At 41.3% G+C, this 15,006-nt stretch overlaps 1 protein-coding gene across 1 annotated transcript in view; it reads right to left on the reverse strand.

Moving 5' to 3' along the window:
• Window positions 1-5,320, reverse strand: part of LOC122168143 (myosin-1B-like) — a 40,405-nt gene extending 35,085 nt beyond the window's left edge. The window contains exons 1-5 of the mRNA XM_042833221.1: window positions 5,117-5,320; window positions 4,864-5,007; window positions 4,612-4,768; window positions 4,050-4,077; window positions 3,619-3,730 (exon numbers count right to left, since the gene is read on the reverse strand). Of these exons, the coding sequence (XP_042689155.1) occupies window positions 3,619-3,730; window positions 4,050-4,077; window positions 4,612-4,768; window positions 4,864-5,007; window positions 5,117-5,320 (645 nt within the window). The remainder of the gene's footprint in view (window positions 1-3,618; window positions 3,731-4,049; window positions 4,078-4,611; window positions 4,769-4,863; window positions 5,008-5,116) is intronic.
• Window positions 5,321-15,006: the final 9,686 nt, after the last annotated feature.

Below are 15,006 nucleotides of genomic sequence, written 5' to 3' on the forward strand. Positions count from 1 at the left end.
GCTCAGATTGCAGCAGCTGGGCTGCTCAGCAGAAAGGGGCATCGGGGTGTGTGTTTTCTTCCCTGGAAGGTTCCTTTCTGGGGTTAATGTCAGGCAAGTGGTCCCAGCTGTCCCAAATCGGACCCTTTTCTTATGCTGCCTCTCAGGGCTGTTACACAGATCACAGACAGAAGAACGAACCAGAAGAAATTACTGTGTGGTGCACCTGAAATTACTCTAACTTCAGTGTGACCTCTCTGGAGCCCATAGTTACTGTGCTTTCCCTGTTGGGAATGAAACACAGTTTCATGCCAGTGGGAGCCAACTATTTCAGTGTAAACATGTTGGGAAAGAAATGAGGACACTTTAATTAATTAATCTGTTTTAAACTTAATGTAGATGAGAAAAATCAAATGCAATATATTTTGTTGCAGATAATGCAGCAAATGTGCATGGGAATGATACCTTATATGTTGAGCTGACTATTAATTCCATCACGTAAGGGGAGACGGCAACCACTGAGCAAGAAATCCTAACGTACCCTACTTTTATTTGAGGGCTCTTGAAAGCCCTCAGGAAAGCCCTCAGAGCATACTAATGGTTCAGTACACAGGCAGACTGTCATGACAGAGAAGACTTGTGCAGATTTATATTATCTTCCTGCCTACGGTTGAAGCTTTCCCTGTGTAAATAAGGATTGGCTAGGAAATTATATTTAGTTATTTCCTACATTATGGAAATGTTCTCTTCAGGGGTCTGTGAGGTAGGTTGTATGATACAACGCTGGCGGGAAGAGGAGGCAAGGAAAGCTGGATAATATTCAATAATCACTTACACTAAGCCCAAGAGTTGATGCATTCTAAAAAGAGGAAGCCAGAAAAAATGCTGAGAGGCCTGTAGGGATGAACAAGGAGTTCCTGGACAAAGTTAGACACAGAAAGAAAGCTTCCAGTGAATGGAAGCAAGGACAGGTAGCCTAGGAGGAATACAGAAATGTTGTCTGAGCAGGCAGGCATCAGGTCAGTAAAGCTAAAAAGCTCTGATAGAATTGAATCTAGCAAAGGATGTCAGGGACAACAAGAATGGCTTCTAAAATTATGTATGTGATAAAAGCAAGACTACAGAAAATATGGGCCCTCTCCACAAGGAAATGGGAGATCTGGTTACTTGGGATGTTGTCCTGATTTCAGCTGAAATAGAGCCGTTTTTAACTTCATCATGTCTGGTAAGATGCTCTGCTTTGGCTTTTGCAGAAAAACATTGTTGATAACACACTGATGTTTTAGCTTTTGATGAGCAGTGCTGCACAGAGCCAAAGATACTTCAGTTTCTCAGCTGCTTGCACTGTCTTGCCAGTGGGTGGCTGCGGAGCACAAGGAGGTAGGAGAGGGCAGAACCAGGACACCTCAGCTAAACTGGGCAAAGGGCTATCCCAGACCATGTGACTGCATGTAGAAAAAGCTTGAAAATGATGTCAGGCAACCTGCTGCTGCTTGGGGACATCTTGGGCATTGGTCAGTGGGTGGTGAGCAATTGCTTGTGCATCACTTGTTTTGTATGTAACTATTGTTTTGTTTGTAACTATTATCCTCTTTTTCTCTTCTCTTTTCTGACTTAGTAAATATTTTTTAATGTCAACCCATGATTTCAAATTTGTTTTTTTTTTTTTTCTTTTCTTGATTCTCTCCCACGTCCCACTCGGAGGGGTGGGGTGCATGAATGACTGTGTGGAAAATGCTGAGGTACTCAGTGACGTTTTTGCCTCAGTCAGCAGCAAGTCTCACTCACCAGCAAGTCCTCTAACCACACCACGCTACTCACAAAATCCAAAAGGAGAGACAAGGGAATGAAGAACTGCCCACTGTAGGAGAAGATCAAGAGAGAGACCATTTAAGAAACCTGAAATGTGCACAAGTCCATGAGACCTGGTGAGGTGCAGTAGAGGGTCTGGAGGAAACTGGCAGAAGAAATCATTAAGCTGCTATCGATCATATGTTAGAAGTTGTGGCAGTCCAGTGAAGTTCCTGCTGACTGAAAAAGGGTAAGCCCCATTTTAAAAAGAAAAAGAAAGGAGTTCTGGGGAACTTCAGGCCAATCAGTGTCACCCCTGTGCCTGGCAAGATCAGGAAGCAGATCCACCTGTAATCAGCTGAGGCACGTGAAAACAAAGAGGTGACTGGGGAGAAGAGCCATCCTCACTAAGGACAAATCATGCCTGACAAATTTGTTGGCCTGCAATGATGAGGTTACAGCAATGATAGATAAGGGAAGAGTAACTGTTGTCATATCCCTGGACTTGTGCAAAGCATTTGACACTGTCCCTCATGACATCCTTGTCTCTAAATTTGAGATACATGAATTTGACAGATCACTTGGTGGATAGGGAATTGGCTATATAGTCTCACTCAAAGTGTTGCAGTCAATGGCTTGATGTCCAGGTGGAGACCAAGAACAAGTAGTGTTCCTCAGGAGCTGCTGTTGTGACCAGAATTATTTGACATCTTTGGTGACATGAGTAATTGGATTGAGTACATCCTCAACAGGCTTATGGATGACACCAAGCTCAATGTTGTGATCAAGATGCTGGAGGGAAGGAATGCTACTAGAAGGACCTCGGCAATCTTGTGAAGTGGGCTTGTGTGAACCTCAGAGTTCAGTGAGGCCAAGTACAAAGTTGTGTGCCTCCACTTGGGACAATCCCAAACACGGCTGCAGGCTGGGTGATGAATGCATTGATAACAACCCTGCAGAGGATGACCTAGGAGTACTTTTTTTTTTTTTTTTCTTTTTTTTTAAAGAGAATATGAGTCAGCAATGTGCACTTGTAGCTCAGAAAGCCAACCATATCCTGGGCAGCATCAAAAGAAGTGTAGCCAGCAGCTTGAGGGAGCTGATCTTCTCTGCTCTCATGAGGCCCCACCTACTGTACTACATTCATTTCTGAGGCCACAAGCATTAGAAGGATATAGGCATATCTCAGCAGGACTGGTAAAGGATCAGAAAGGCTGGAGCACCTCTTTTAAAAAGTCAGTCTGAAAGAGTTGGGTTTATTTAGCCTGGAGAAGAGAAGGCTCTAGGGAGATCTTTTAGGGGCCCTCTAGCAATTGAAGGAAGAGGTACAGGAAAAATGGAATGGGAATCTTCATCAGGGAGTGTTGTGATGGGAGAAGGGATAATGTTTTTAAACAATAAAGGGGTAGATTTATGGTAGATAATAGGAAAAAATTCCTCATTATGAGAATTGTGAGGCACTGGCACAGGCTACCTAGAGAATATTTGAATGTCCCATCTGTGGAAGTGTTCAAGGCCAGATTGGATGGGGCTTTGACTACCCAGGTCTAGTGCAAGGTGTTCTTGCCCATGACAGGATGGTTGAACTAAGTGATCTTTACGGTCACCTCTAACCCAATCCACTCTATGATTCTGTTTCTTGAGGTAGAGTTTCACTCATGTTGGATGAAGGGGGATGGAAGCTGGGTAGCAGGGGTAACAAAGCATAGATGTGCTTGGACAGCGTATCCTGCCCAGTCATACTACACTTTATTTTGATAGTCTGGCAATGTAGAAATCTGCACTGATAGCTTCTGCTCTACGAGCACATTCTCAGCCAAACATTAGAAGAGGGTACCAGTCACGTACCTGCATTTTACTAGGCTGTTGATCTTTCTTCTTCTCACCAGTAACTGCAATTGTTGCAAAATACTGGATGACGCGCTTTGTGTTCACAGTCTTCCCTGCACCAGATTCTCCACTGTTGGAATGAAAAAACTGTTATAGGAAACAGGAACTTTTACTTCTTTATGAGAATAGATATTAGAAGGAAATTTTTTTACTCAAAGGGTGGTGAGGCTCTGACACAAACTACCCAGAGAACTGTGCGTGCCCCATCCCTGGAGATGCTCAGGGCCAGTTTGGATGGGACACTGGGTAGCCTGATCTGGTAGGGGGACAGCTAGCCCAGAGCAGAGGGTTAGAACTTGATGGTCTTTGAGGTTCCCTTCCAATCCAAGCCATTTTGTGATTCTGTGATTATGTGGTCGGCTTTGTCATGCATATCAAAATATACTCACGTGATAAGGATAGACTGATTGTCACGATCTGAAAACAAAGCCACAGAAAGAGCTCTTCAAATGAGTAGTGGAGGACTTTTATTCCTCAGAAATAGCTAACTGACTTCAAAAGTTATCAATGTCGAAACTGTATTTATCACTTTGTAATCAGTAAATTCTGCATTAATCTGCTTGTGCAATTTTATAGGTACAGCCAAATGAAGCTGTCCAAAATTAAGCAGTGGTTGTTTATGCTTTCCCACTTACTATTTCCTTTCACATTCATGTCCTGAGTATTATTTAATTGAAATTAGATTATCTTCTGTGACGGTTCCACCGTGTTTCTTCAAATTCCTTACTGATTCAGTGTGCACAAGGCCAAATGGTTAGCTACAGCCTTTTCTTCATTATCTAACAGGGCATGGTTGAGTTTGGACAACCCGTGGCATCTTAGTGGAGTTCAGCCACAGGACTATGGGAGTTGTTTCCCTCAGGCACTGAATAGAAGAGCACGAAAGATGCCTGAACTGCTAAGTGTTCTGTGAACAATCAGTCAGTCCTACATTCTTGTTAAATGACTCACCAGTCAGCATGAACTGATAGGCGTTGTCAGAGATGGAGAAGATGTGTGGAGGGGCCTCCTGGCGCTTTTTGCCTCGGTAGCCAGACACCACCTCCGGGTTGTACACCGGCAGCCACTTGTAGGGGTTGACAGTGACACAGAAGAGGCCCGAGTAGGTCTGCGAGGAAGGGACACGGCACGTTGGCTTCCAGTCAGCCTGGCACAGCAGTCCTCCCCAGCTACCAGCCAAGGAAGAGAGCTGCTGGTACTTACGTAGATCATCCAGGCTGCATAACGCTCTTTGAGGTTGTACAGCACAGCGGGTTCGTGGAGGTGGGTCATCATGGCCATGTCCTCAATTTTATCGTACTTGGGAGGGTTCATTGGAAATACTTCATCATCCTTTACTGTCACAGTCTGTAGAAAATGAAAAGAAACAAAAGGAGAATAAATTCTGGCTAGGGAACTTTCTGGACTGGAGAGGTGACGTATGATGAGTGACAATATGATGGTTAACAACACTTACTGTATCATCGTATGTTTTAACTGTGACTTTACCACCTTCTCTACTTTGTATGGTACCTTTCACATACATTTGCTTTTGATCCACTACAAAACATGCTGCCTTAGCATCAAATGGGCGATTCTGGGCTTCAATTCGTTCTTTCTCAGACTTCCTTAAATACGGAGCAGCTTCTCCAAAGATTGCCATCTCTGCATCTGAAGACATGGCTGGAGTTCTTCTGAAACAATTCAGAAAAGTTTTAGATATCCTGTGCATTTAGTTTTTCATAATTAAATATATATATATTTAATATTATACATTTAATAACTTATTATATGTAATTTAGTAATTGAAACTTATCCAGAAAGTAATTTTGTTCAGTGACTAAAAGGAAAAGGAGAGCTAATCAACCTCAGGAGCCTAACCTCTGCCATAATTTTAAGTATACACTGAACACTGAACAAATCTTAATAGAGTTCCTTGTATACAAAAGCAAGATTTGTAAGTTAGGAAGGCTTGCTTTCACACCTGATTTCAAAGTGGAGGTGTTTTTTGTGCCATTCTGTTTTAATATTAAGCAGGAAAGGTTCAACTAGTTTCTTTATGTATCAAGTACTGGAACAAACTGTGAATGGCAGTCATCATCCATCTAGAGCCAAACCTGTTTATTTTATCAACTAAACATAAAACATCTTTACATCTTAGTGACAAAATTAATAAATGAAGGCATATAATGTAGTAAAGGGTATCATTCAAAGCATAATGGTATTTAGCTAGATAAGTACTTGATATTAGATTTCAAATATTTTCAAAGGACCATATTTTGCAGGGTGATATCAGTTATGAGTCATTAAAAGATGACTTGATTGTAACAATAATTTTATGTTAGGGATTATTCTAGAAGAAATATTTGTACTAGAAATATTTCTCCCAGTCACTCAACGACTAATTTTCCCTAAAACATTAGACAGGAATGTTTCATACTAAAGTTCTCTGTGAAGGTTCCTCTTTTTGTGTAAACAGTCATACCTATCAGACAGGACAGAAGAACATACTGAGTTTGTTCTGGACACTGGACCTTGTAGGTAAGCCACAGTCAGCATGCAGTGTTCTAGACCTTACCCCCAAGGAAATTAACGTGAGGGAGGACAAACTTAGACCATTCTTGAATTATACTGTGAGCCTCCTCTCTGAGCACATCCTCAATTTCAGCAACTGGGCAGATTGCAGAGGGTGAATTTTGATAATCTATGAATTCCAAAGTACCAATTTATACCACAAAAAAACATTACTGTTTCTTTCTTTCATGTCTTCTTGGCTAAGCATTAGTATTTGTCACTTTTCTTTCTCCATAACTGGAGTATTTCTTACTAAGACTTATGAATATTGTCATAATGATCAAAATATAACTTTTGCAGTGAAAACGGTTCTAAAAAACAATTCTTTGCCATTGTTTAGATGAGCTCCACTCAACTGATCAAAGAAGATTGTTTGTTAAACCCTTACCTTCAGAGAGCCAAGGAGGAAATCTGCTTTCAGTATCTGTATAGAATGGTTAAAGAAAGGACAGAGAGTTAAATAAAAGAGTTATTTGTTAGCTTTTAGTCAATATGCCTAGAGCGTATGCTCTATGAAACATGTTCACATTTCTTGTGTAGTCTTATAATTGTTAAAGTAGGGCCAAATCCCAGAGAAAGATGTGTTTCTCTCCACATTGCTGTGATCTGCTGGAAACATATATCATGTCCAGGAAAAACTAAGCAATTTTTGCAAATTATCTCAATCAGTTTCAATTCAGTTGCCTTCAGAGTTGTTGGTTTTCTTGTGCCTCTCACAGGGCTTGGAGATACCGAAGTTAATAGAAGGCTCTTCAAGAAATAGCATACAACTGCTCTCTGCTCTTCCTTGTGCCACCGCACTGGACTGGGTTGGATTATTTAACCTTGTCACTGCTTGTAAAACATGAATGAGAATGGTAGAAGTGATGACTAAAAAAACCGTGCACCTTCATATTCCAGTTCTTTCCGTAGTTGTGGAGATGTCATGGTCAGAGCATGAAGCAAGGAGATGGGACTTACCGTGAGATGTGGAGGTAATAAGGAATAAAGCCACCTTCAGCTGTGGCTCTTTATATGCAACTTCCTGCCCACGCAGCAATTGAGTGCTCTATTTTTGGTCAATTATAATTTACTCTCTAGTTGCAAATGTGTTGAAGCTGTGATCTGTCTCCTAATTACTTAGAGGCAGGATTGACTGAAGGTTGTATGGAGTCAGCTGCACTGACCTTCTTTTTTTCATGTTGATCCATGCCAAGGTGGAGGATTAGGGAACTCAAAAATAGCACTAATAATGCCAAATAAGGCAACCCTTGGTTTCTGACTTCAGGAGTTTTAACACTTACACAAACAACAAGAATTCCTTTTCTTCTTTTTTAACTGTGCATGATTATTTCTTAACAACATTAAATTTTAATAGATCCCATCCCATCCACCTCTGTATCTATCTGCACATGCTGGTAGAGAAGGGGGAAGATTTGCTAAGATTGCTTTTTTCTCTCATTATTTTTGTTTAAAGCATTGTGTAGAGTGCTGGCAAGTCTGAGGCCAGTGTAAACTTGGGACAGTGTACAGACATTTTATGGACTACAAGAAAGATTTGCAGTCCTGACTTGTAGGTTTACAATATCTGAGGCTTGCAGGTGTGCTTCAGAGCTCAACCTGTAGGAAGAAAGCTTCTGTGCTATTGGCTTACCATGTAGAGGATGTTATGGAGCAGGCTGAACACAGAAACAGAATATTTTTTACTTGCTTCTTTGCAGAGGTCCAGTAGTTTTGGGAGAAGGTGTGGGGAATCGAAGGCATTACTGCAACTCCATTGGATACAAGAAGGAAATATTAAAAGTAGAGGAACAGGCTGTCCCCTGGTGCTATAAGATGAGCCAGCATGGAAGAAGAGTGGCCTGGCCAAACAGGGAGGTTTTGCTGAGACTCCAGAAAAAGAAGAGAGTTTACAGTCTTTGGAAGAAGAGTCAGGCAACTCAGGAAAAGTGCAAGGATATCAGTAGGGTATGCAGAGGCGAAATGAAAAAGGCAAAAGCCCAGCAAGAATTTAATTTGGACACCATTGTTAAAGATAATCTAAAATGTTTTTACAAATGTATTAACACCAAGAGGAGGGCCAAGGAGAATCTCTCACCTTTATTGGATGTGGTGAGGAGCATTATCACCAAGGACAAGACTGAGATTCTAAGTGCCTTCTTTACTTCTGTCTTTAACAATCAGGACAGTTATCCATGGGTTACTCAGTTCCCTGAGCTGGAAGACAGGGATAGGCAACAGAAATAAACCTCCCATAATTTAGGAGGAAACAGTTAGCGACCTGCTGCTCCATCTGGACTGCCACAAATCCACGGGGTCAGATGGGGTCCTCTTGAGGGTATGAGGGAACTGGTGGAAGTGATTCCTAAGCTGCTTCATACAATTTATCAGCTGTTCTGATCAAACAGGAAGGTCCCAGAGAACTGGGGATTTGCTAATGCAAAACCCATCTACAAGAAGAATCAGAGGGAGGATCCAGGGAACTATAAGCTTGTCAGCCTGACCTTTGTACTAGGGAATGTCATGGGGTAGATTGTCTTGAGTGTGATCATATGGCATGTGTGGGACAACTGGGGGATCAGACCAAGCCATGGTCTGTTCATGAAAGGCAGATAGTGGTTGTCCAACCTTATCTCCTTCTATGACCAAGTGACCCCCTGGTTGATGAGGAAAAGACTGTGAATGCAGTCTACCTAGACTTTAGTAAAGCCTTTGATTGTGAGTGCCTCAGCATTCTACTGGAGAAGCTGGCAGCCCACAGCTGGGACAGATGTACTCTTCATTGGGTAGAAAACCATCTGGGTCACTGGGCCCAGACAATAGTAGTGAATGAAGTTAAATCCAGCTGCAGTCAGTCAGAAGTGGTATTCCCCAAGGGTTGATATTGGGGCCCATGTTTAATATCTTTGGGACTTGAATGCACCCTCAGTTAAGTTTGCAGATGATGCCAGGTTGGAGGGAAGTGTTGATATGCCTTGGGGTGGGAAGAAAGGCTCTGCAAAGATATCTGGACAGTCTGGATTGCTTTTGCAGGTGAAGGCCAGTGACAAGTGGCATTCACCTGAGGTCTTTCTTTGAACAGGTGCTCTTATACAACTATATCAGTGACCTGGACAGTTGAACTCAGTGCACCCTCAGCAACTTAGCTGATGACTCTAAATTGAATGTTGATACAACAGAAGAAAGGGATGTCATTCAGAAAGATCTGGAGAAACTTGAAAAATGGTCCTATGGGAACATAATGAGATTCAACAAGGCCAAGTGCAAAGCGTTGCACTTGAGTTGAGGCAGTCCCACAAAAGTACCTGGGTTTTCTAGTGGATGAAAAGCTGGACATGAGCCAGAAGTGCAGCCCAGAAAGCCAGCTGTATCCTGGGCTGCATCAACAGAAGGGTGATGGGGGAAGGGAGATGATTTCCCCCCTCTTCTCTGCCCTTGTGACACCCCATCTGGAGCACTGTTAAGGCTTGGGGCCTGCAGCACAAGGAATACGTGAAGCTGTTTAGTGAGTCCCGAGGAGGGCCGCAAAGAAGCACAGAAGGCTTGAGCACCTCTACTATGAAGAAAGGTTGAGGGAGCTGTGTTTGTTCAGCCTGGAGAAGAGAAAACTTCAGGGATGCCTTATTTTGGACTTCCACTATGTAAAACTTAAAAAAAAAATAGCTTAAAAAACTGGAGAGAGACCGACTTTTTACATGGTCTGATAGTGGGAGGACAAGGGAGAATGGTTTTAAACTAAAAGAGAGGAGATTTAGCTTAAATATGAGAAGGATTTTTTTTTCTCAGAAGTTGGTGAGGCTCTGGCAGAGGCTGTCTAGAGAAGCTGTGGATGCCCCATCTCTGGAGATGTTCAAGTCCAGGCTGGATGGGGCCACAGTCATCTTGATCTAAGGGGTGGCAATCCTGTCCAAGGCAAGGGCTTGGAACTGAAGGATCTTTAAGATACTTTCCAAGCCTAGCCATTCTATAATTCTATGACTCTATGATTCTGATTAATAAGGCATGTAATAAACAATCACAGAATCACTGAGTCAAAGAATGTCAGGGACGGGAGGGGACCTTGAAAGATCATCTAGTCCAATCCGCCTTCTGGAGCAGGAACACCCAGATTACGTCATACAGGAACATGCGCAGGTTGGTTTTGAGTGTCTCCAGAGAAGGAGAGCCCACAACTGCTCTGGGCAGCCTGTTCCAGTGCTCTGTCACCCTCACCAAGTTTTTTTCTCATATTTATGTGGAACCTCCTGTGTTTCAGCTTGCACCCATTGTGCTATCATTGGATGTCACTGAGACAAATCAGACTGAAGCAAATGGTTACCAGAGTAACAACAGCAGAGCCAACTCATATCACAAAGGAAATGGTGACAGTGATAACATACTGTGAACTGGGGAGACTAAGAAGTATCACACAGCAGTACTTATCATAAAAACAACACTGATTTATTTAAAGATGTGGAGGTGGAATATTATGTAAGAATGGAGTCCTTCTCCACTCTGCTTTTTATCTTCTCCAGTCGTGAATGAACATTTCCCCTGATGTGGTGGGGATTCTGCTGCACATACCTATCTCCAGCCTCATTCTTTGTTCACCTCCCTGCCCTTGTCCACCTCTAGTCCCTGCATGCTTCCTAGTAGAAGTCTGTCTCTAGTTTTCCCTGGTACTTCACCCTAACCTATCCTTTAGACAAAGCATTCAAGTCCATATACCACCCCGGTTGTTCCTCATGTTCTGAACATTATGTAGTTTCCAGTCTGCAGTCCAAATTAATCTAATGTTTTTGTTACCCTAGATTAGTCTAGGAATCATGTTATGTAATACTTTCTCTTGGTGCTCTATTCTTATCCTGATAGCATGTACAAAACATGAATAAAGAAACAACCCCTTTCCAAGCACTAAAGCAGGTGTTTTCTGAGACATAGTGACTGTATCTTAGTGATCTCTACTGAGTGGTGATGGTCATCTTAGAATTTGTCTTTCGTTTGTAAACACTGGTTTCATTGCTTTAGGGGGCATAAAATTTATCTACATTAATTTCATCTGCATCTTAATCACTCAGTTACAATATAGTCAAATGATGAAATTAAAGAATGAAACTCACCAGCATTTCCCTTGAAACTCATCTTTTACAAAGAAAAAAAGAGCAAATTATTCTGAATTAGAACAAATAAGAGAGATATAGAGTTCTGCAGGATCAGCAGTGAGGAGATGTTCTAGATGGTGGCACATACCAAGAGGCCTAGGATAATGATTAGCATATACAGCTTCCCTCTGCAGGTGAATTTCTTAACTCTTAGGTTAGGAAGAAATCCCTTCTTTCCTCCTTGTGTTCCAACCGATCCTGTAGTCCGTTTTCCCCACAGGCAGAAAGCAGAACTTCAGAAGGAAAGTTGAGAATGCATATCCATTCCCACATAGGCACGTGCACACTGTGAGTTTGCTGAAAGCCATGTACTATGGGCATGAGGGCTGGGGATCTCAGTTCTTGAAGTGTTAGTGGGAGTTGATTTGTTGACTTCAGGTCTCTCATAGCTTGGGTAAATGCTCTTACCATTAGACTATTTTGTACAGGAGATGAAGTGACAAACTAGATTTATCAACATTATCTCATCTTGTCTGTAATTTAAAAACAAGGAAAAAAAGCATTTGTCAGAGAAGGATTTTTTCTTTAACCATGACATTTATCACGTCTTTGTAGAAGTTGCTCATGTCTCTATCCAGAAAGAAATGGATTTTCAGATGCATTATTGCCATCATTTCATCTAGGGAATATCTAGAGAATGTCCTCGGTGCATTTACACTGTTCTCGTTAGCTGTTTGCTTTGGATCATGTTCAAGATACCTACTATTTAAGGTCACTGAATAGGAAGGAAAGGCCAATTGGATACTGCTACAGAAAAAATACAGAGAATTCCTTCAAGTCTGGGATTGCAACATGCAGAGTTGGGAAGTATTCTCTTTAATATTTTTTTCTTATTTCTTGAGCTGTTAGTATTCTTTTAAATACTTTTACTACATTGGTATTTTTTTTTTTATAATGAAAATTCTCTCCAGTCTGTCAAAATCTGTCCTGAAGCACAAGCATGAACACTGCATGAAATGATGGTGATAATACTCTGATGGGGAAATAATACTACTGTGTTTTTCTATGACTGATTGCTATATATCAAATTTGGGCTAGATTCAAATTAGTTGTGCTTCTTGCAGCATCAAAATTACGCACACTTTTTGCATTTAGCAGTCTGAAGTCTGGTTTTGATCCTCTCTGACCTGTATTCCCAGCTAACATTCTTTATGATTTGCTATGTGCACATACATTTGCACTTTAATTGTGTGTATCTTTGGTTTAACTATAGAAATAATGGAATAAAAATTACTATCTCTCTGATGTCATTTTTTCTTTCATGTCTTATTTATCAATTTATTATACAATGAAAATGATTTTGCCTTTTCTCCTGGGCAATATTTTAGTTAAAATATTATATGGCTAAGAACCAATTCTTTCTGAATGCACAGTCAGCTACTGGTGACTGTGCATGTATGGAACCATTTTTAACCCTGGGGTGCATCAAGCACAGCATTGCTAGCAGGTCAAGGAAAGGGATTGTCCTTCTCTGCACTGTATTCCTATGGCCTCACCTTGAGTACTGTTGTCACCACAGTACAAAAAGAACATAAAACTATCAGAGAGTGTCCAAAGGAGGGCAACAAAGGTGGTGAAGGATCTAGAAAGGAATAATTATGGGAAGCAGCCGGAATCCCTTTATTTGTTCGGCCCAGAGACGAGGAGAAAGAGGGAAGGTCTTCAATGTCCCTTTAATGCAAGAATAGCAAAAGAAAAAAGAAGGATGGTGGTACAAAACAGAAAAGGTGTGATTCTTTGGCACAGGCCATGATGGGTTTCAGCTGTGCAGGCTGTCTGACAGCACGGGCCAATTGCAATGATTATCTCAAAGGCAGACCTACAGAATGAAGGAGAAATAATAAGGATCATCCTCTAGCACAGCTGGGAATTCGTCAGTTACTAGAGGAGGACTTGGATGTATGAAAAACAAAGGTATGCAAGAACTTCAGGAGTACTACCTAGCCATCTCCCATACTGTGCTTATCTCCCACAGCCAAAAGAAACAAGACTTGTGGGTGATGACAATCCCAGATCTGCTTATTGACAGCAGATAAAAGGAACTTGTAATCAGAGCCTCTTGGGCTTAAAAACCATTAATTTCCAATTTTTCTATAGGTAGTGAATATACGAAAAGCAGCTCTGTACCCCTGCACACTGTTTATTATGCTTCTGGAGCACTGAAAATAAAGAATTGGTAACAACAAATTGGAATGGCTGGAAGGGTTTGTATTCTCTTCAAGGCACATTGCATCTCCTCTGTCTTTGCCTCAGGTATTGTCTTCTCTGAAAATCTGTGTGAGGAAACCAGAATCAGTCAACCAGAAGAATCCTGCAAAAATAAAGAAGCCAGAATGCAGAGGCTAGACAAATCCATTTGTACAAAATGGCCACAAAATGTAAGCTGTAGTCTGGAGGCACTGTGGGCTGTAGTAGTTGGAGAGTAGCACTGCAAGGTTCAGCAAAGGAATAGCATGGGGTGTGCTCCATGAAGGGTGCTTCTTTTTGTTTTATGAGACATCATTGTCCTTTAAGAGAGCTCCCCACCTCCTAATTATACACCAACACCAGTGCTACCCACAAAGGAGAACATTCCCCACTTATAACTGTCAAACAGGTGATTGTGGGATATTGTGTCAAAGGAATGAGAATATATATATGACATGGAAATGCTATCTGTGTGCATTTTGAGCATTCTGACCTTTTGGAACACCTCTGTAAGGCACTGAGGAGCTAAATAATTCAGAGGTATAGATGTCTACTTTACTTCCCATTGTATGAGAAGTTGAAAGGGTAAGTAGGACTGGAGTGTTTCATGCAATATAATTGTCAAGAAAAATGGCACACATTTATTGCAACAGTTCTTCAGTATGTGCTGTATCAGCTCATTCATCAGTTACTGTAAATTCTACTATTTTGAGAATTCTGTAAATTTTGCTACTTACATGGGCTCATCAATCAAGTCATCATCAAGCAAGCAGCATCTGTATGAGTCTTCCTCATTCTTGCTTTGTCAAGCAGTATGCAAGATTTAAATGTAAGCTACTCATCATTGCAGGCAGGTTAGCTATGTGAGCCACAACCTGTACAATTTGTGCATTTTGTTATCCTAGAAATGTTTTATTCTTTCTTGATGTGTGTTTGTTTTCTGCAGTTAGTGCAGGTTGACACATGACACATCTGTTCATAGAACTAAATATATTTGATCATATTGCAGTTATACAGTTTCTGTTCCACTGGGCTCATGAAAATATACTTTTCCTAGAGCAAGCAGTCCTGTGCTGTCCATACTAAGTCCCCAGAACACTTAGTAACTTTATTTACCTGCAGCTGGCATCAATGGGTTAGATAGACATTTTGTCTTCTCTAGGGTAGATATTCTAAGCTTTCATAAAATCTCTTTTTCTAGAGCTGCGTGTAGATACTTGTTCTTCATACTGTCCACTGTCCTGTCCTTTTCTCACTGCATATTAACAGGTCACCACATTGATGTTATTGCACTACACCTGGAGGAATGAATGGGGAAGAGAGGCAACTAACTCCTTGTTGTCTCCCATCCTTATATATACAGCTTCCAAAAATACAATATTCTGTTGTATTACCTTTCACATTCTTCTGCTACATCTTCAGTGATGAAAAGTTGCCTGGTCTTTACAGTAGTTAATCTCCAGCATAAATATCTTATTTTTAAATT

The sequence above is a fragment of the Centrocercus urophasianus genome, unplaced genomic scaffold, assembly GCF_019232065.1.
Source record: "Centrocercus urophasianus isolate 14NV4802_14NV808 unplaced genomic scaffold, USGS_Curo_1.0 seq_41, whole genome shotgun sequence".
NCBI lineage: Eukaryota > Metazoa > Chordata > Aves > Galliformes > Phasianidae > Centrocercus > Centrocercus urophasianus.